The sequence below is a fragment of the Panulirus ornatus genome, chromosome 1 (assembly GCF_036320965.1).
Source record: "Panulirus ornatus isolate Po-2019 chromosome 1, ASM3632096v1, whole genome shotgun sequence".
In the NCBI taxonomy this organism is placed as follows: domain Eukaryota; kingdom Metazoa; phylum Arthropoda; class Malacostraca; order Decapoda; family Palinuridae; genus Panulirus; species Panulirus ornatus.
This window is the reverse complement of record NC_092224.1, coordinates 92,648,197-92,671,139: the sequence shown is the minus strand read 5'-3', so window position 1 is coordinate 92,671,139 and position 22,943 is coordinate 92,648,197. Positions and strand designations below refer to the sequence as shown.

Here is a 22,943-nt window from a genome sequence, read left to right as displayed (position 1 = left end):
TGTAGTTCAACTCATCCACTCTTTTCTCAATAACCCAGGGACCATAAAACATTGCTCTCAGAGCATTTCCTGTCATACATATTGGAATCTATCCTGTGGCTTCAAAACTAGAGCCAGTTAACAGTTTTTAATGTCATAATCATATTCAGTGCCCCAATATTAGTTATGATTAGTTACTTTCACTTTAGAAATGTTTTGGCTGTTTATCAATGTAATTTGAATGACACACCTCCAAAACCCTTGTTCTCCATTACTCCACCTCTTCCCTGGGACCTTATACCACTGACATGTGAGATATGTTGGCTCACCTTTTGTGCATATCCTTTGCTTTTACCTGTATTTCCTTCATTTTGTAATAGCAAACAGACAATCCTCCTAAATCTTCTCTTCCAATTCCCTACCACTCCTTTGTGAATTTCGTCATAATACCACTGGCATTAAAGATAAGTTTGCTTACTTTATTGTACATACCCTTTCCTTTTACATGTATTTCTTTCACTCTATAGTAGAAAGCATATAATTTGAATGATACATACCCTCCATAACTTTGCTAACTTCAGTATTATACCAGGGCCATACAAGATATGCTCACTCACTTTACCTTTACATGTACTTCTTTCATTTCTCAATGAGAAGAAGAATTGAAAACCTTGTTTTTTGTCCATTGTGGTCAAATTTTAACAGTCAGCAATCATATGTGGGTTAGACAGTGCTGTGAAGCTACAAAGACAAGCATTAACAAAATGCTGTTATGTGGAAATGAGGACAGCTGCCTGGCCATCTGTAACTGTGACACTCACTGCCACATGGTTGGCAGGCTTTTTAAAAAGAAGCAGTTGGTTGTGGAGGGGGTTTAGGCACTTAATTACTGAGTCAAAGTTCAGAAATGGACAGTAAAGTGCCCTGACATTTATTTGATATCAATTAAGTGGGTGGTTGGTATATCTGATGTCAGTGAAATGATAAGTTCAGTATCATGTCATCCTTGCAGATGATACTAGAATAGGTAGGAAGATCATGTCAGCACAAGACACTGAGAGACTGCAAATTGACATAAACAGTATCTTTGCCTGTGCCACAAAAGAAACAAGTTTTTCAGTAGGGAAAAGTTCCAGCTTCTCCAGTTGGAGTAGAATAAAGAAATCAAGAGCATCACAGAACATTGGTTGGACACATACACAATCATGTCATGATTTCAAAAATTTTAAAGACCTCATAGTTGTATTGATTGACGACCTTTACCTTCAGTAAAGCAAGGCAGTGGTTTTCTCTCTAGGAGAGAGTAAGATGGATCATGTGGACTTTAAAGGCAGGAAAGGAGAAACCAGTGCTTACACACGTCAAAACTAGTACTCTCATTTATGAAATACTGGTTTGTGCTGACATCATCCTTCAGAATAGGTGGAATTACTGAATTACATAGTTTTTAGATATTTCATTGCTCATAGTCAAGAAACTGACCACAGAGACTTTACTCTCTGGAGGGCAGATGGGTGAGGTATATCATTTGCACTTGGAAAACCTAGGTGGCATGATCCCCAACCTACATTCATAGATAATACCCCTTTGGCATGACAAACTTGGATGGCTCTAAAGTATTACTCTTAAAATCAAGGGATGCAATTAGCACAAAAAGAGGAAACTTAGAACATCCAGGCTGTAAGACCATATAACACATTGCTTACACTTATCAGAAACACTATGGGATGCACAATGGAGAAATTGAAAAGGCTTTGGATGAATGATTACGAAAGTCTTCCAGACCAGTCATACTGTTTTGGTTATGTAGGCTTGTGAGCTGCATTTTCCAATATATTGGTTGCCCAGCAACCCAGCTCTCCAGCAGAGGCCCAGCTCAGGCTGTGAAAGTAGAAGGCCTTTGAAGTTTGTGCCAGGTAATGAAGCCTGACACATTGCTATACAAAGGTTCAGCCTGAAGCAATTGAAAGGTGCTCAAGTTTCATGGCCAATGCTAGTGGAAAAGGATAAAGATTTTTAAAACAATGAAGTTCATTAATAAATATACATTTCCTTGTGGTTGACCTCCTTTCCTTAAGCTTTGCCATGTTGTTAGAAGTGCTTGATGTATGTAGAGAACACCTGTAGACTGATTATGAGGTTCCAGAAACATTTTGTAATATTTTTGCGTCTTTGACCAGTGAGCATCATTTAACGTTGTAGTATCAAGGGAAGCTGATGATGTATTGCATCAAATGTCAACGAATTGTTTATTTAGATAGAATAGAAATTAAGAATAGACTTTGCACTTGTAATGTACAAGGTCAGCACAGTGCAACAATTAGAGGATTTTTTTGAAGTACATGCAAATGGAAATTTGCAAATCAAGGGATTGCATTATAGATGACAAATTTTAGCTGCAAAATGGTAATTGCATACCATTAAAACTGTGAATAGAAGACTTGGAGACAGCAAGATGAACCTATAATTGTAGATGATATGTTTACACAAGATGTAACACTGAAACTCCTGAAGATTTCTTATTGACTCCACTCTCAGGTGCTACATAAGCTGCTAGGTGTCCTTTACAAGCTATTAAACAAACAGAAACTACTTTGCCTGTAAAATATATTCCAGTAAAGATGTGCATAATGATAGATCAATGAATTTTTTATATTTATGGATACATTTCTGTGTATGATTTTGCTATATCTTATATGGAGCGGGGGGCCACAAATCCTCCCCTCCTTGTATTTTAACTTTCTAAAAATGGGAAACAGAGGGAGTCACGTGGGGAGTGCTCATCCTCCTCATAGACTCAGATTGGGGTGTCTAAATGTGTGTGGATGTAACCAAGATGTGAAAAAAGGAGAGATAGGTAGTATGTTTGAGGAAAGGAACCTGGATGTTTTGGCTCTGAGTGAAACGAAGCTCAAGGGTAAATGGGGAAGAGTGGTTTGGGAATGTCTTGGGAGTAAAGTCAGGGGTTAGTGAGAGGACAAGAGCAAGGGAAGGAGTAGCAGTACTCCTGAAACAGGAGTTGTGGGAGTATGTGATAGAATGTAAGAAAGTAAATTCTCGATTAATATGGGTAAAACTGAAAGTTGATGGAGAGAGATGGGTGATTATTGGTGCATATGCACCTGGGCATGAGAAGAAAGATCATGAGAGGCAAGTGTTTTGGGAGCAGCTGAATGAGTGTGTTAGTGGTTTTGATGCACAAGACCGGGTTATAGTGATGGGTGATTTGAATGCAAAGGTGAGTAATGTGGCAGTTGAGGGAATAACTGGTATACATGGGGTGTTCAGTGTTGTAAATGGAAATGGTGAAGAGCTTGTAGATTTATGTGCTGAAAAAGGACTGGTGATTGGGAATACCTGGTTTAAAAAGCGAGATATACATAAGTATACGTATATAAGTAGGAGAGATGGCCAGAGAGCGTTATTGGATTACGTGTTAATTGACAGGCGCGCGAAAGAGAGACTTTTGGATGTTAATGTGCTGAGAGGTGCAACTGGAGGGATGTCTGATCATTATCTTGTGGAGGCTAAGGTGAAGATTTGTATGGGTTTTCAGAAAAGAAGAGTGAATGTTGGGGTGAAGAGGGTGGTGAGAGTAAGTGAGCTTGGGAAGGAGACTCGTGTGAGGAAGTACCAGGAGAGACTGAGTACTGAATGGAAAAAGGTGAGAACAATGGAAGTAAGGGGAGTGGGGGAGGAATGGGATGTATTTAGGGAATCAGTGATGGATTGCGCAAAAGATACTTGTGGCATGAGAAGCGTGGGAAGTGGGTTGATTAGAAAGGGTAGTGAGTGGTGGGATGAAGAAGTAAGATTATTAGTGAAAGAGAAGAGAGAGGCATTTGGACGATTTTTGCTGGGAAAAAATGCAATTGAGTGGGAGATTATAAAAGAAAGAGACAGGAGGTCAAGAAAGGTGCAAGAGGTGAAAAAGAGGGCAAATGAGAGTTGGGGTGAGAGAGTATCATTAAATTTTAGGGAGAATAAAAAGATGTTCTAGAAGGAGGTAAATAAAGTGCATAAGACAAGGGAGCAAATGGGAACTTCAGTGAAGGGGGCAAATGGGGAGGTGATAACAAGTAGCGGTGATGTGAGAAGGAGATGGAGTGAGTATTTTGAAGGTTTGTTGAATGTGTTTGATGATAGAGTGGCAGATATAGGGTGTTTTGGTCGAGGTGGTGTGCAAAGTGAGAGGGTTAGGGAAAATGATTTGGTAAACAGAGAAGAGGTAGTAAAAGCTTTGCGGAAGATGAAAGCCGGCAAGGCAGCAGGTTTGGATGGTATTGCAATGGAATCTATTAAAAAAGGGTGTGACTCTATTGTTGACTGGTTGGTAAGGTTATTTAATGTATGTATGACTCATGGTGAGGTACCTGAGGATTGGCAGAATGTGTGCATAGTGCCATTGTACAAAGGCAAAGGGGATAAGAGTGAGTGCTCAAATTACAGAGGTATAAGTTTGTTGAGTATTCCTGGTAAATTATATGGGAGGGTATTGATTGAGAGGGTGAAGGCATGTACAGAGCATCAGATTGGGGAAGAACAGTGTGGTTTCAGAAGTGGTAGAGGATGTGTGGATCAGGTGTTTGCTTTGAAGAATGTATGTGAGAAATACTTAGAAAAGCAAATGGATTTGTATGTAGCATTTATGGATCTGGAGAAGGCATATGATAGAGTTGATAGAGATGCTCTGTGGAAGGTATTAAGAATATATGGTGTGGGAGGCAAGTTGTTAGAAGCAGTGAAAAGTTTTTATCGAGTATGTAAGGCATGTGTATGTGTAGGAAGAGAGGAAAGTGATTGGTTCTCAGTGAATGTTGGTTTGCGGCAGGGGTGTGTGATGTCTCCATGGTTGTTTAATTTGTTTATGGATGAGGTTGTTAGGGAGGTGAATGCAAGAGTTTTGGAAAGAGGGGCAAGTATGAAGTCTGTTGTAGATGAGAGAGCTTGGGAAGTGAGTCAGTTGTTGTTTGCTGATGATTCAGCGCTGGTGGCTGATTCATGTGGGAAACTGCAGAAGCTGGTGACTGAGTTTGGTGAAGTGTGTGAAAGAAGAAAGTTAAGAGTAAATGTGAATAAGAGCAAGGTTATTAGGTACAGTAGGGTCGAGGGTCAAGTCAATTGGGAGGTAAGTTTGAATGGAGAAAAACTTGAGGAAGTAAAGTGTTTTAGATATCTGGGAGTTGATCTGGCAGCAGATGGAACCATGGAAGCGGAAGTGAATCATAGGGTGGGGGAGGGGGCGAAAATCCTGGGAGCCTTGAAGAATGTGTGGAAGTCGAGAACATTATCTCGGAAAGCAAAAATGGGTATGTTTGAAGGAATTGTGGCTGATTCAAGTGAGAAACTGCTGAAGTTGGTGAAGTTATGGTTGCAAGGCGTGGGCTATGGATAGAGTTGTGCACAGGAGGGTGGATGTGCTGGAAATGAGATGTTTGAGGACAATGTGTGGTGTGAGGTGGTTTGATCGAGTAAGTAATGTAAGGGTAAGAGAGATGTGTGGAAATAAAAAGAGCGTGGTTGAGAGAGCAGAAGAGGGTGTTTTGAAATGGTTTGGGCACATGGAGAGAATGAGTGAGGAAAGATTGACCAAGAGGATATATGTGTTGGAGGTGGAGGGAACGAGGAGAAGTGGGAGACCAAATTGGAGGTGGAAAGATGGAGTGAAAAAGATTTTGAGTGATCAGGGCCTTAACATGCAGAAGGGTGAAAGGCGGGCAAGGAATAGAGTGAATTGGATCGATTTGGTATACTGGGGTTGACGTGCTGTCAGTGGATTGAATCAGGGCATGTGAAGCGTCTGGGGTAAACCATGGAAAGTTGTGTGGGGCCTGGATGTGGAAAGGGAGCTGTGGTTTCGGGCATTATTGCATGACAGCTAGAGACTGAGTGTGAATGAATGTGGCCTTTGTTGTCTTTTCCTAGCACTACCTCGCACACATGAGGGGGAGGGGGATGGTATTCCATGTGTGGCGAGGTGGCGATGGGAATGAATGAAGGCAGTGTGAATTGTGTGCATGGGTATATATGTATGTGTGTTTGTGTGTATATATATGTGTACATTGAGATGTATAGGTATGTATATTTGCGTGTGTGGACGTGTATGTATATACATGTGTATGGGGGTGGGTTGGGCCATTTCTTTCGTCTGTTTCCTTGCTACCTCGCAAATGTGGGAGACAGCGACAAAGCAAAATAAAATATACATGTGATGTTTTAAAAAATCTTACTTACACCCTTTATGCTCACACACATGCATAGAGCTCTCAACATGCTTAAATTTCTACATTGTACATTTGCAAGTAATATGCTCAAGTTAAGAAGACATGCAGTACAGAAACCATATTTTTAAGACATGGTTGTTTGATTTGTTTATAGATGGGGTGGCTAGGGAGGTGAATGTAAGAGTTTTGGAGAGAGGGGCGAGTATGCAGTCTATTGGGGATGAGAGGGCCTGGGAAGTAAGTCACTTCGTTATTTGCTGATGATACAGCATTGGTGGTTGATTCAAGTGAGAAACTGCTGAAGTTGGTGACTGAGTTTGCGAAAGTGTGTGAAAGGAGAAAGTTGAGAATAAATGTGAATAAGAGCAAGGTTATTAGGTTTAGCAGGATTGAGGGACAAGTTAGATGGGATGTGAGTTTTCTTGGAGAAAAACTGGAGGAAGTGAAGTGTTTTCAGTGTCTGGGAGTGGACTTGACAATGAATGGAACCATGGAAGTGGAAGTGTCATAGGTTTGGGGAGGGGGGCAAAGGTTCTGGAAGCGATGAAGAATGCATGGAAAGAGAGAACATTATCTCAGAGAAAAAATGGGAATTTTTAAAGGAATAGTAGCTCCAACAATAGTATATGGTTGTGAGGCATGGGCTATAGAGAGGATTTTACAGAGGAGTGTGGATGTGTTCGAAATGAAATGTTTGAGAACAATATGTGGTGTGAGATGGTTTGATCAAGTAAGTAATGCAATGGTAAGAGAGATATGTGGTAATAAAAAGAGTGTGGTTGAGAGAGCAGAAGAGGGTGTGTTGAAATGGTTTGGACATATGAAGAGAATGAGCAAGGAAAGGTTGACAAAGATGATATATGTTTCAGAGGTGGAGGGAACAAGGAGAAGTGGGAGACCAAATTGGAGGTGGAAGGATTAAGTGAAAAGGATTTTTAGCGATCAAGGCCTGAACGTGCAGGAGGGTGAGAGGTGTACTAGGAATGGAGTGAATAGGAATGATATGGTATACTGGGGTCAACTTGCTGTTAATGGACTGAACTAAGACGTGAAAAATATGGGGTAAACAATGGAAAGGTTTGTGGGGCCTGGATGTGGTTAGGGATCTTTGGTTTCGGTGCATTACACGTGACAGCTAGAGACTGAGTGTGAGTGAATGTGACCTTTTCTTGTCTGTTTTCCTGGCACTACCTCACTGATGTAGAGGGTGGTGATGCTATTTCCTGTGGGACAGGGTGGCACTGGAAATGGGTGAAGGCAAGCAAGTATGAATATGTACATGTATACATATGTATAAATCTGTGTATGAATAAGTATGTGTATGTATATGTTGATTATTTATATTTATTTTTTATACATAATCGCCATTTCCCGGGTCAGCTAAGTAGTGCCAGGAAACAGACGAAGAAAGACCCATCCTATCTTATACACACATACATACATACATGCACATACACATACATTATTTATGTTTACTATACTTAATCACTGTCTCCCATGTTTAGCGAGATAACGCAAGGAAACAGACAAAAGAATGGCCCAACCCACCCACATACACATGTATATACACATATGCCCACTCACGCACACATACATACATATACATTTCATCGTATACATACATATACATACACAGACATATACATATATACACACATATTCTTACTTGCTGCCTTCAGCCATTCCTGTTGCCACCCCACCACACATGAACTAGCAAAAACACACACACACACACACACACACACACACACACACACACACACACACACACACACACACACACACACACCCAGCAAGGCACCACCAGGAACAGAGGAAAAAAAGGCCACATTCGTTTACACATATACATATCAACATATATACATACATATACATACACATACACACAGACATAGGCATATATGCACATACTGGTACCTGCTTGCCTTCATCCATTCTCATCGAAACCCTGCCCCAAAGGAAACAGCATCACCACCCGCTGCATCAGCAAGGTAGCACCAGGAAAACAGACAAAAAAGGCCATGTTGTTTCACACTGAGTCTCTAGCTGTCATGTGTAATGCACCGAAAACAGAGCTTCCTATCCACATCTAAGCCCCACAGACTTTTCCATGGCTTACCTCAGACATTTCACATTCCCTGGTTCAGTCTAATGACAGCATGTCAACCTTGGTACACCACCTCTTTCCAGTTCACTCTATTCCTTGCACGCCACTCAGCCTCCTGCATGATCAGGCCCCAATTGCTCAAAATCTTTTTCATTACAGCCTTCCACCTCCAATTTGGTCTCCTGCTTCTCCGTATTCCCTCCACCTCTGATGAGTATATCCTCTTTGTCAACCTTTCCTCACTCATTCTCTCCATGTGTCCAAACCATTTCAACACACCCTCTTCTGCTCTCTCAACCACACTCTTTTATTATCACACATCTCTCCTACCCTTTCATTACTTACTCGATCAAACCACCTCACACCACATATTGTCCTCAAACATCTAATTTCAACACATCCACTCTTTTCCGTACAACCCTATCTATAGCCCATGCCTCACAACCATATAATATTGTTGGAACTACTATTCCTTCAAACATTCCCATCTTTGCACTCTGACATAACATTCTCTCTTTCCACACATTCTTCATCACTCCCAGAACCTTAGCCCCCTCCCCATTCTATAACTCGCTTCCACTTCCATGGTTCCATTCTCTGCTAAGTCCACTCCCGGATATCTAAAACACTTCACTTTCTCCAATTTTTCTCTTCAAACTTACATCCCAACTAATTTGCCCCTTAACCCTACTGAATCTGATAACCTTGCTCTTATTCACCTTTAATATTTCATACCCTTTCACACACTTTTTCAAACTCTGTCACCAACTTCTGCAGTTTCTCACTTGAATCAGCCACAAGTGCTGTATCATCGGTGAACAACAACAACTGACTCTCTCTTGCATTTACCTCCCTAACCACCCCATCCATAAACAAATTAAACAACCCTGGGAACATGACACACCCCTGCTGCAGCTCAACCCTCACTGAGAGCGTCACTCTCCTCTCTTCCTACTTGTACACATACCTTACACCCTTGATGAAAACTTCTCACTGCTTCTAGCAGCTTACCTCCCACACCATATACTATGAAGACCTTCCACAAAGTATCTCCATCAGTTCTGTCATATGCTTTCTCCAGATCCAAAAATGCCACATACAAATCCATCTGTTTTTCAATGGATTTTTCATACAATCCCCGGAGCAAACACCTAATTCACACATCCTCTACCACTTCTGAAACCACATTGCTCCTCCCCAGTCTGATGCTATGTACATGCCTTCACCTATTGAATCAATACCCTGCAATACAATTTCTCAGGAATACTCAACAAAGTTATTCCTCTGTAGTTTGAATACTCTCCTTCCTATGCTTTGCCTTTGTACAATGGCACTATACATGCATTCCGCCAATCCTCAGGCACTTCCCCATGATCCATACATACTTAAGATATCCTTACCAACCAATCATCAACACAGTCACCCTCTTTCTTAATGAATATAACTACAGTTCCATCCACTCTGGCCGCCTTTCCCGATTTCATCTTCCGCAAGGCTTTCACCACCTCTTCTTTTTTCACTTGCACACCTCCCCAACCAAAACACCTTACATCTGCCACTCTGTCATCAAACCCATCAATAAACCTTCTGAATATTCACTCCATCTCCTCCTCAATTCATCACTTCCCCCTCTTGCCTCCCTTCTGATGTTCCCATTTGTTTTCTTGTCTTATGCACGTTACTTACCTCCGTCCAAAATGTCTTTTTATCCTCCCTAAAGTTTAATGATACTCTCTCGCCCCAACTCTCATTTGCTCTCATTTTCAGCCCTTGCACCTTCCTCTTGACCTCCTGTCTCCTTGTCATTTGCACTCTTTCCTTGCAAGTATCGTCTAAACGTCTCTTTTTTCTCTTTCACAGAGAACTTTACTTCATCCCATCACTAACTACCCTTTCTAATCTGCTCACCTCCCACCTTTCTCATGCCACATGCATCTCTTGCACGTGCCATCACTGCTTCCCTAAATACATCCCATTCCTCACCCACTCCTCTCATGTCATTTGCTGTCAGCTTTTGCCATTCTTCAGTCAATCAATCTCTCTTGGTACCTCCTCACACAAGTCTTTTTTCCATGTTCACTTACTCTCATCAGTCTCTTCTCCCTGACATTCTCTCTTTTTGTTTGAAAACCTATACCATTCTTCACCTTAACCTTCACAAGGTAGTGATCAGACATCGTACCAGCTGCTTGCCAAATCAGCACATTCACATCCAAAAGTCTCTCTTTTACATGCCTATCAGTTAACATGTATTCATATAATGTCCTTTGACCATCTCTCCTACTCACATATGTACACCTCTGTATATCTCTCTTTTTAAACCAGGTATTTTCCAATCACCAGTCTTTTTTCAGCACACAAATCCACATGCTCTTCACCATTTCCATTCACAACATTGAGTACCTCATGTACACCACCTGGTCTTGGGCACCAAAACTGCTGACACACTCACTCAGCTGCTGCTAAAACACTTCCCTTTCAAGATCCTTCTCTTGACCAAGTGCGTAAGCACCAATAATCACCCATCTCTCTTATCCACTTTCAGTTTTACCCACATCAATCTAGAATTTACTTCCTTACAGTCTATCACATAGTATATATGCATGTATGTATATACATAACAGCTAGAGACTGAGTTTGAACGAATGTGGCCTTTGTTGTCTTTTCCTATTGCTACCTCACGTACATGCGGGGAGGGGGTTTTCATTTCATGTGTGGCAGGGTGGAGACAGGAATAAAGAAGGGCAGACTATGAATTATGTACATGTGTATATATGTATATGTCTGTGTGTATATATATGTATACGTTGAGATGTATATGTGCTGTGTTTGGATGTGTATGTATATACATGTGTGTGTGGGTGAGTTGGGCCATTCTTTCGTCTGTTTCCTTGCGCTACCTTGCTAATGCGGGAGAGCGACAAAGTATGATAAATAGATAAATGAATAGATATGTGTATATATGAGTGGATGGGTCTTTCTGTGTCTGTCTCCTGGCACTACTTCATTGATGCAGGAAACAGTGATCAAGTGTAATGATAATGATAAGAGATATTTCAGTATCTGATGGTATTGATGTAAAGTCACAAAAGTCTATAACATTATGAGAAAAGTCCTAAGATACTGACTAGTATTTTATGCTGAGTACGTTAATAAGTTGAATGGTTTTATTCTACAGAGATTGCAAATGGCTTTATTAATGTTAGTTCTTCATTTGGATTGTGAATGAATTATGTGAAATAATTTAGTATCCCATGTACTGTTTAAAGGCATTTTATTTTCCCAGAGTCTGTCATCAGTGTGCCGTTAAAAAGGTTTCATCATCAATACTTAATGCATTTATACTTTGATTCTTTTCAGATGTATATCCAGCCACCTGGGGTTCCTTTTAGTGGAGCACAAGGGGTATCCCAGCCTTTGTTGCCTCCTCCACCTCTGCAGTACTACCCTTCTGTATCTATACCCTCCACACTTCCACAGGTAAGGAGCTAACCTAAATCTCATCCTGTGAACATTTTCCTTTGACATCTTGCTCATATACTAAAGTCCAGTACACCTCTGAGTCTGAAGTTCTGGAATTGGACTTGAAACTTTTGGAGCCTGACTGCCTTTTATTGCCAAGTTTTTAAACCATAAGGAGCCCAGCTTCCCTTCTGCCTATGTATGATCTTGCTTTCTCAGTTGTAGAAGGCAGCACAACTTTCTTAATCAAAATAATGATTGGGCTTGGAACTAGTGCACAATAGTACTAAAACCACTTTGTGAGATGTAATTTAGAATAGTTTTTTCAATTCAGTGTGCAGTTTTAAGCCATATCACATTATGCTCTAATGCATCTCAGAGTTTGTTATTAAGTCCAGGATTAGATTGTAAGAATCCTCTCAAAGCCTAACAGTAGAATTTTGCTGGTAGCTTGGACTTGCTGGGATCATTGTTAATGAAATGATAGATGCTCAATCCAAAGCAGGTGTATCTACTATCAAAAGTTATGCCTTACAATGATCCTGTGAGCATGAGGAATGATTATGTTAGATATAATGGGCAAGTTAGATGGGAATTTGAAGCCCAAATGAATAACATACTACAGAGGGTGAAGATAGAAGGTTAATTATAACATTCCTCCTATCTATGTATCTCTCTGTCTGTATCTCTGATGTGTGTGTGTGTGAAATGCTTAGAAAAACAGATGGGGAAAGCATATGGTAGAGTTGACAGAGATGCTTTGGGGAAGGTCTTCAGAATAAGGTGTGGGAATCAAGCTGCTAGAAGCAGTAAGAAGTTTTTATCAGGGGTGTTAGGCATGAGTACAAATAGGAAGAGAGGAGAGTGAATGGTCCGCATTGAAGGTTAGTCTGCAGCAGGGTGTGTGATGTCACCATGGTTGTTTAATTTGTGTATAGAGGTGCTGATGAGGGAGGTGAGGTAGATGCAAGTCTTTGGGGGATGAGAGGGCCTGGGAAGTGTCTTTTGCTCTTTGTTGATGTTATGTCACTGAGGACTAATTCGATTCAGAAACTGCAGAAGTGGGTGACTGTGTTTGGAAAAGCATGTGAAAGGAGAAAGTTGAGATTGAATGTGAATAAAAGTAAGGTTATTAGGTTCAGCAGGGTTGAGGGACAAGTTAGTTAGAATGCAAGTTTGAATGGAGAAAAATTGGAGGAAGCAAAGTATTTCATATATCTGGTAGTGAACATGGCAGTGAATGGAACCATGGAAGCAGAAGTGAGTCAAAGGGTAGGGAGGGGGCAAAGGCTCTGGGAGCAATGAAGAATGTGTGGAAAGAGAAAATGTTATGAAGGAGTCCCAACATTAGTATATAGTTGTGAGGCATGGGCTTGAGATAGGGTTGTGCAGAAGAGGGTTGATGTGTTGGATATGATATGTCTGAGGACCATATGTGGTGTAAGGTGGCTTAATTGAGTAAGTAATGAAAGGGTAAGAGAGATGTGTATTAATGAAAAGAGTGTGGTTGATAGAGCAGAAGAGGGTGTTTTGAAATTGTATGGACATGTTGAGAGAATGAGTGAGGTAAGGTTGACAAAGTGGATATATGTGTCAGAAGTGGAGGGAACAAGTAGAGCCAGGAGACCAAATTGGAGATGGAAGGATGGAGTGAAAAAGATTTTAGGTTATTGGGGCCTGAACATGCAGAAAGGTGAAAGGCATGCACAGAATAGATTGAATTGGAATGATGTGGTATACTGGAGTCAACTTGCTGTCAGTGGACTGAACATGGGCATGTGAAATGTCCTGGGTAAACCATGGAAAGGTTTTTAGGGCCTGGATGTGGATAGGGAGCTATGACTTTGGTGCATTTCACATGACAGCCCAAGTATGGATGTGAGCGGAAGTAGCCTTTCTTTGTCTGTTTCCTGGCACTACCTTGCCGACGCAGGTGGCAGCGATCAGGTTCAGGGGAGAAAAGAATGTATATGCATCACTTTTTCTTTTCTTTTGTGTATTTATGCTGTTACTTGTGGGGTGGGATGTCATTAGAAATGGATGAACGTGAGCAAATATGAATATGTACATATGTTTATATTATTGTACTTTGTCGCTCTCTCCCACATTAGTGAGGTAGTGCAAAGAAACAGACGAAAGAATGGCCCAACCCACCTACATACACATGCATATACATAAAACGCCCACACGTGCACTTATCCATACCTATACATTTCAAGATATACATACACAGACATATACATATATACACATATACATATTCATACATGCTGCCTACGTCCATTCCCGCCACCACTCCGCAACACATGAAATGGCAACCAAACCCCCCCCCATGCACATGAGGTAGCCCTAGGAAAAGAGAACAAAGGCCACCTTCGTTCACACTCAGTCTCTAGCTATCATGTGTAATGCTGAAACCACAGCTCGTTTTCCACATCCAGGCCCCACAAAACTTTCCATGGTTTACCCCAGATGCTTCACATGCCGTTTCAATTCATTGACAGCACATTGGCCTCGGTATACCACATCATTCCAATTCACTCTATTCCTTGCATGCCTTTCACCCTCATGTAGGTTCAGGCCCTGATCACTCAAAATCTTTTTCAATCCATCTTTCCACCTCCAATTTGGTCTCCCACTTCTCCTTGTTCCCTCCACCTCTGACACATATATCCTCTTTGTCAATCTTTCCTCACTCATTTTCTCCATGTGACCAAATCATTTCAATACGCCCTCTTCTGTTCTCTCTACCACACTCCTTTTAACACATCTCACTTCTCCTTTCATTACTTACTCAATCAAACCACCTCACACCACATATTGTCCTCAAACATCTCATTTCCAACACATCCACCCCCCCTTCTCACTACCCTATCTATAGCCCATGCCTCACAACCATATAACATTGTTGGAACCACTATTCCTTCAAACATACCTTTTTTGTTCTCCGAGATAACATTCTCACCTTCCGCACATTCCTCAACGCACCCAGAACCTTCGCCCTCTCACCCACCCTGTGATTCACTTCCGCTTCCATGGTTCCATCTGCTGCCAAATCCACTCCCAGATATCTAAAACACTTCACTTCCTTCAGTTTTTCTCTATTCAAACTTACCTCCCGATTAACTTGTCCCTCAACTCTACTAACCCTAATAACCTTGCTCTTATAGCGAGGATGTAAGGCATGTGAACCAGTAGGAAGAGAGTGATTGGTTCCCGGTGAATGTCAGTTTGCGGCAGGGTTGCGTGATGGCTCCATGGTTGTTTTATTTGTTTATGGATGGAGCCGTTAGGGAGGTGAATGCAAGAATTTTGGAGAGAGGGGCAAGTATGCAATCTGTTCTGAATGAGAGGGCTTGGCAAGTGAGTCAGTTATTGTTCGCTGATGATACAGCGCTGGTGGCTGATTCGGTTGAGAAACTGCAGAAGCTGGTGATTGAGTTTGGTAAAGTGTGTGAAAGAAGAAATCTGAGAGTAAATGTGAATAAGAGCAAGGTTATTAGGTTCAGTAGGGTTGAGGGGCAAGTTAATTGGGAGGTAAGTCTGAATGGAGAAAAACTGGAGGAAGCGAAGTGTTTTAGATATCTGGGAGTGGATTTAGCAGCGGATGGAACCATGGAAGCGGAAGTGAGTCACAGGGTTAGGGAGGGGGCGAAGGTACTTGGAGCATTGATGAATGTGTAGAAGGCGAGAATGTTATCTCAGAGAGCAAAAATGGGTATGTTTGAAGGAATAGTGATTCCAACAATGTTATATGGTTATGAGGGATGGGCTGTAGATAGAGTTGTGCAGAGGAGGGTGGATGTGTCGGAAATGAAATGTTTGAGGACAGTATGTGGTGTGAGATGGTTTGATTGAGTAAGTAATGAAAGGGTAAGAGAGATGTGTGGTAATAAAAAGAGTGTGGTTGAGAGAGCAGAAAAGGGTTATTGAAATGGTTTGCATGGAGAGAATGAGTGAGGAAAGATTGACAAAGAGGATATATGTGTCAGAGGTGGGGGAACAAGGAGAAGTGGGAAACTAAATTGAAGGAAGAAGGATGGAGTGAAAAAGATCTTGAGCAATCGGGGTCTGAACATACAGGAGGGTGAAAGGGCATGCAAGGAATAGAGTGAATGTGGTATACCGGGGTTGACGTGCTGTCAGTGGATTGAATCAGGGCATGTGAAGCGTCTGGGGTAAACCATGGAAAGTTTTGTGGGGCCTGGATGTGGAAAGGGAGCTATGGTTTCGGGCATTATTGCATGACAGCTAGAGACTGAGTGTGAATGAATGGGGCCTTTGTTGTCTTTTCCTAGTGCTACCTCGCACACATGAGGGGGAGGCGGATGGTATTCCATGTGTGGCGAGGTGGCGATGGGAATGAATAAAGGCAGACAGTGTGAATTGTGTGCATGGGTATATATGTATGTGTCTATATATATGTGTACATTGAGATGTATAGGTATGTATATTTGCGTGTGTGGATGTGTATGTATATACATTGTGTATGGGGGTGGGTTGGGCCATCTCTTTCGTCTGTTTCCTTGCGCTACCTCGCAAACGCGGGAGACAGCGACAAAGCAAAAAAAAAATTAGCAAATGTGACTTTTCTTCATGTTTCCTGGCTCTGTCGTGGGAAATAGGTTAAGTATAAAAAGATAATGTGTATATATAGGTGTTATGTTCCTCTTGCAAGAAGTTAGATCGCTAGTGAACTGGTTATTGGTTTTTGTGTCTGAAAACCAGAAATACCTGAAACCAGGTAGCAAACATAATGTTAGAAATAGTATAGTGATTGAAAATATAAAATCGCTTCAAATTTTACAACTGGCAAAAGGTTTATGTTCATTTGCATTGAAATATGGGTAAAACTTTGAGTGACACAATACAGAAAATGCCATGTGAAGTATATAGAAGAAGCTGTTCTTTTCTCAGACTATTTCATTTGTTTGCCCCCCACCATTTGTTTTATCCCTTCAGTAAGCAATGATATTGATTGTCAACTTTTTATTTTAACTTGATATTCTAATATTTACAACTTAATGTTCTAATAATATACTACTTAGAGCATTTACGTATGAATAGTGTCAGTTTCTGATATGATGTATTTCAATGTAAAGCATTTATTTCCATAACAACAGAACTTTCATTTAATCAGAATGAGGTTTTGCCATTCATACTGTATTCCATTATGCTATCAGATTTAAAGATGCTTGTTGTCATCAGTCAATAAATTTCATTAAGGCGTTTAACTGTTGATTCATAGCTGTGCCCATTTGGTAGATTTCACTGGTTGTGGTACATTTCAGTCTGGGCAGCTAATCAGTATATTTTTGAATTTGCATTTCTTAGATTTTTGTGTGTATTCGTTCTTTTCATGGGTTTACAAAGGTTTCACTGTATTCAGAAAAATTATGGATATATGGGTGGTAAAACAGAGTGTTTGTAATTCAAGTAGGTGAGGTGAGGTGAGTGATTGTATGTTAGTTAAAAAACTTTTTAATTGAATGATGCAGTAAATTATATTTTATTTATACTCTATGGGTTTATATTTCTATTTAGTTCTTCTCAGTAGGTTCTTACCTTATGCAAGAACTTATAATTATCTACATGTACAAATTGAGAAAGAATGTATGACAAAGCCATAATTAGCCTATCCCAGATCCCAAAGAAATGTGGTTGTGACAAATAAGCAGATACTTGTATACCATCTTCTGCATATGTTGTGTGTCATTTTCTTTGCTTGAGTGATGTTTTGCGTATTATTTGGTAGATTATTTCCTTAATCTCTTTTTTTTGCCTATAGCCCCAACCCCCTTATTTATAAGAAAATTGATATCATGATATAGCATAATTTGCTGCAGCACAAATATTTTTGATATCTTTTTCATGTTATATTGTAACCCAACTGTATTATATTGTACTGCATCAGTATACTAGTACTGTACTGTATTACTTAAAAAGAACACATTTACACACACAAAAAGACATATTAATTGGATGTTTAGATAAAAGAATGAAAATAGTAATTTCTGTGCATGTCAGTATGACAGCATGGATGTCTTAACGCCACTTTCCAGTTCTCTTCCACGTGCATGGATGGAAGTACATTTAGTGTGGCATTCATTTCAAACACATGAAGGCTTTCACTGAATACCGTGATAGTGAAAAAATTTTGCCACCATGCAGAAAAATTTAACACTGCATTTAATATTATTGGAAATCTATTTGACTGCAGTTAAACTCTGTGGCCAAAGGTATAAGAAAAGTAGTCATTCTAAGAGAGATATGTTATTTCTTTCACACTGCATTATTAAACATTTCAGGGTGGAGTGCCAGCAGGTGTGCCAGCAGGTCTTGCTGCAGGTGTGCCAGGGGGTCAGCAGAACCTTGGTACACAGCCACCTCCACCTCTTCCATCTGGCCCTCCACCTCTTTCTCAGCAGCCTGGTCTTCTGCCAGGCAGTACTCAACCAGCACAGGTATGCTTGGTGCTGAGTATGCTCCTCACATTCATGCATGTTTCCTGTGAAGAGAGACTATGTTCATTCCAATTTTTCTTTTATTAACAGTACTAGAATAATGGAGGTCATGTACTCTTAGGCAATTTAGATTTACCATTGTCGTTTGAATATTAAACGTTCTTAAAAAGATTTTAAATTTAATTTCTTCATTTTTGTCTTAATTTCTTTTGTTGCCATTTTCTGCATGAAAAATTCCTTAGAGTAGAGGTGTGTGTACCTGTGTATCTGCCATACATCCACATATTTTTGACAACTACTTAATGGCCACTGTTACTTTTTTTTGGTGAACTTAATCATAACGAAGACCTCATTTATGTTAAGTGATTAACTGCAAGAACTAGTTGGTATTAATGGAATAATGAACTTGAAAAATTTTTGCCCTGCCACAAGAAAAGCCGTAGTTGTATTAACCCCAAAACATCTCCATATGCATATTTATATGAGCTGAGTGATGACTGTTGATAACTGTTGACAGATATTTAAGCTTTGAGTTTGACACCTTAGTTTTAGGGTCATGTGCCAACTCTGTGGATGGTGGCTGAAGTGGCAATGCATAGTTGTTGTTTTTTCCCTCACAGTCAGTCATTCACCAGCCATGCCAATTAAAACACATTTTTGTGAGTGTTCTGGAAAAAAGATGAGTGTTTTTAGCTAGATGAAAGGACTAGGTAGATTATCCTGAATTATATGACAATGATGATCTGTCTTCACATGGTATGGAGAGGGGTTTTATGTACACTGACTCTTTTAGCACTGAAAGTTGACCAATTTAAGGCAGAGGGACTTTTTCTAGCCAAAATGGAGGCAATGTGACCAGCACCCATCAGACCTTTACATCTGATTGGTGTGGCTGGTGATTTTACAAACTCTTGCAGTTTTGCTGTTATGAAGAAATTATCAATGAATCGCCTTGATTTTAATATAAAACATTATAATAAATTATTTTTCAGTGTGAGATAAAGAATAAAATGTATGCAGTGGCAACTCAACACTCCTCAGGCCTTACCCCTGCACTTACCAGCATATTGTGCTGAAACATTTACAAAACATATACACAATATTAGATTGAAAGTAGTGAACAGATATACTTCTAAAATGACTTTTTACATTGCTATTTGAATGTCTTTGAAATTGTAAGGATGAGTACATTTTTTAAATAGCTTTGAAATTGTGAATTTGTGGGATTGACATGGAAAACTTGGCCATTAACACTCAGGCCTGACCCCTACACGTACCAGCATGTTGTGCTGAACATCTACAAAACATATACACAATAATAGATTGAAAGTAGTGAACAGATACACTTCTAAAATGACTTTTTTCATTGTTATATGAATGTCTTTGAAATTGTAAGGATGAATACATTTTTTAAATAGCTTTAAAAATGTGAATTTGTGGGATTGACATGAAAAAACTTAGCCATTAACAGGTTGAATAACTGAGGTAAACTTTAAGAAACTCATGGATTCACCAATGTCTGTGAAAACATTCCTAGGGCCCATTTAGACAGCCACCGATGCTTCTGAACCAGTGATTTATCCTAAGGGTAAGCAATTCCTTTAATTGATCTCATGTCAGGACCTAGTATGGATAGCCAAGGGCAGGTTGCAGGATGCATTTCTTACTGCCAAACCTAAAGGGAAATATAAATTTTTGCAGATTTGGCTTTTGCGGCCTGTACAGAAATTCACATAAATGATCAATTGGTCAGTGATATTGAGATCTAAAATTACAATGTTTACAGTTGTGACAGATTAAGAATGACAAATGAAAGAGTTGGGTTGTATGTTTAAGACTTGCTTGAAATGGCAGAACTACTGAATTAATTCGGTGATGAAAAAATGTTACATCATCAAGATTAAAAAGCATTAGATTGAAGTTCATGAAAATTTATGGAAAAGTATTACAGACTAACTTGTAAGGCATTAGATTGAAGTTCATGAAAATTTACAGAAAAGTATTACAGAATATTGCCTTGATAATCTTGGAAACCTAGCTTCACACATCAGCCTGCTTATGTTATTCTATAGCACTCCAGTGGCTGGAAAACAGTGCTGTCATCAAGAATTTCATTGAAAGTAGCATGCTTAACCTCAACTTAGCATTAGGATTCTGTTCCTGGAAAATCCGTCGCTAATCAGTTTGTCATTAAATGAGCATTTAAAACCAATATATATATCAGATTCTTCTATCTATCTTTCTGTCTATATCTCTGGTGCCTGTTCCCTCCTAGAGCTCTCTCAAGGGGGTAGCTTGCCATTTCTTAGCCTTTAGTTCCTCACCCTAAACAGGCTAATGACAGAGGGCAACTCTAATGCAGTTTATGCAGAGGCTTTTACTTAAAGTTCCTACTAGCTACCTCTGATGTGTTTACTAAATGTTCCAACTTACTACTTCTACCTAATGTTCCAACCGAGTACTTCTTTCTGTTGCTACTTCCAATTTGCCGAAAGGCAAAGTATGGGATATACATTAAACAGCTTAAAATCACTTTATTGCATACTCTCACTTGACTTAAATGATACTTAATGAAAGCTTACTTGAAATATGATGAAGGCCTGTGAGAGTCAAAAGGAAAGAGAGGACAGGAACTAGGTTTGTCTGTGTCACACCTTGAATTAATTGATTCAGCAGATGTTTCAATTGTAATTACTATCATACCTATTTGTACTGCTCATGGATGGAGTTTTGCACTTGTGGGCCTTCATCTCTTAAACATCCTCTGTCATAAAACTTCTTAAATTAATGTATACTGTCTGCATTAACTGTGTCATCAGTCATTTTATTCCATTCATGCACTGCTGTGATACCATAAAAGTGTTTCGCACCTTTTTGAACAAGTTTCTTGCTTGATCTCATGTTCTGTCCTTTAGTTGTTGTATCATATTTTTCGAAGAACTGTTCATTGTTTCCACCTTCGATCTGTTTTGAAAACGTAAAGGTTGTAATCAGTTCACCTTTCACTCTTCTCTCTTTCAAGGTGGGCAAATTTGGAGCTTCTGACCATTCCCTGCAACTCACTTGTCTTAATTCTAGTAGTCTGTGTTGCTCTCCTTTGGACATTTTAACTCATTATGCTTCTGTAGGTTCTGGGACCAATCTTGAGAGTCATGCTGTAGATTTTGTCTTATGAATGATGTGAACAGCTTTTTGAATTATTCGTTATCCATGGACTTGAGAACTGTTCTCATATTTGCTGGTAGAGGGAAAACTTCCTCCAGCTGTTCAGAAAACTGTCAGGTTAACTGTGGGGTATGCTTCTTCCCCTCTCCATAATGCTCCCTTTACCTATGTGAAGCATCTTTAAGCACTCAGATTTCATACACAGGTACAGCTTTGGAGTGAAAAACTGTAAAAGATTTAGAAATACTGTATTACTCCTAACATTAAAATGAGTGTGAGAAAGAATTATGACTGGGACATTTTATGTGGATATGGATGTGTTGTTTGTCTCATACTCTTGCACTTAGCTTCACAATCTACTCGTACATCATGCACAAGCACAGCATCAGTTGTGAATAACATAAATGTATTTAGAAGTCTCATTTTTCACACTAAATACTATTGTGAAAGGGGTGGGGTTGGCTTGCACATGATGGCTAATGCTTTATCACCTCAGAATAAGGGGGAAAGTCATGGAGGTTCTGTTAGTTTTTATCACGTGATTCATATTTCTTTAACATGCGTTGTTTTGATGGTGAGTAATGTGGATGTGTATAGAAATGTTACACCCTGTACATTGATACACTGCATGCTAATTTATAGTCAAAATATGCTTAGATATATTCTAGCTCTTTATACTCGTCTGTTACCAACGACCTCTATTAACATTGGATGAGATAGAGAAAACTAGGCACAGCTATTATGTAATTCCAAGGCCAAGTATGAGGATGGTAAGATGTAGATGGAGGGCTTTCATGCTAGTGTGCCTTTTCCTTATATAGTCCTGCAAAAATGACTCTCAAAGTCACATATTTCTTCACATTTCTCGTTTCATTCTTCTTCACTTTCCTCACCAATTGATATGTATGATAGGTGATCCTCCTCATCACTTAAGTCACCCAGCAGTCTTTACATGTTCTTCAGGATTACTGTGTATGCACCATCTGGAGGTTGATGCCCTTGCACATGATGTTAGCAGTACTGAGGAGAGCAGAATTTTTTTCCATGCCTGCCTGGTGATGAAAGAGACCTTAGTAGGCTGCTAATGGTGTGATAAGTCACTTAGAGGTTTGAACAGAGGTGGGGAGGTTAAAACACGCATGGATATTGGCCGCTGTATTGGTTGCTATTTAAGGGGAGAAGAGTTAAGGGTGATTGGATCACAACCTCCAACTCACTAAATTAAGTAGATGATGTCAGCTGGAAACTTCTTTTTGAGATGCATTGTTAGGGGGAACCAAAGGTCAAAACAAGAAGTTAGGCAGGAAGCTTATTGGAAAGGGGTGTGGTGGTGTAGGGATGGTGGATGATTGGAATAAACTAAGTCTTGAAATTGTAAATGCTGGTAGTTTGCACATCTTTAAGAAGCTACTTTTTGGTAAAGAGGGCTTAAGAGATGGGCCTCACAAGTGTAGAAATTTGATTAATAATCTTCCTCTCTTCCTGCACACACACATGCCCTACTCTCTTGGTGAAGATTTGTTTTGCACCTTTATTGAGACA

At 39.9% G+C, this 22,943-nt stretch overlaps 1 protein-coding gene across 7 annotated transcripts in view; it reads left to right on the top strand.

The window, feature by feature from the left end:
• Dora (zinc finger SWIM domain-containing dorado) overlaps positions 1-22,943 on the top strand; it is a 302,025-nt gene that overhangs the window by 216,723 nt on the left and 62,359 nt on the right. For all 7 annotated transcript variants that reach the window (XM_071666088.1, XM_071666070.1, XM_071666078.1 and 4 more), the window contains 2 exons: positions 11,671-11,790; positions 18,081-18,236. In XM_071666088.1, the coding sequence (XP_071522189.1) occupies positions 11,671-11,790; positions 18,081-18,236 (276 nt within the window). The remainder of the gene's footprint in view (positions 1-11,670; positions 11,791-18,080; positions 18,237-22,943) is intronic.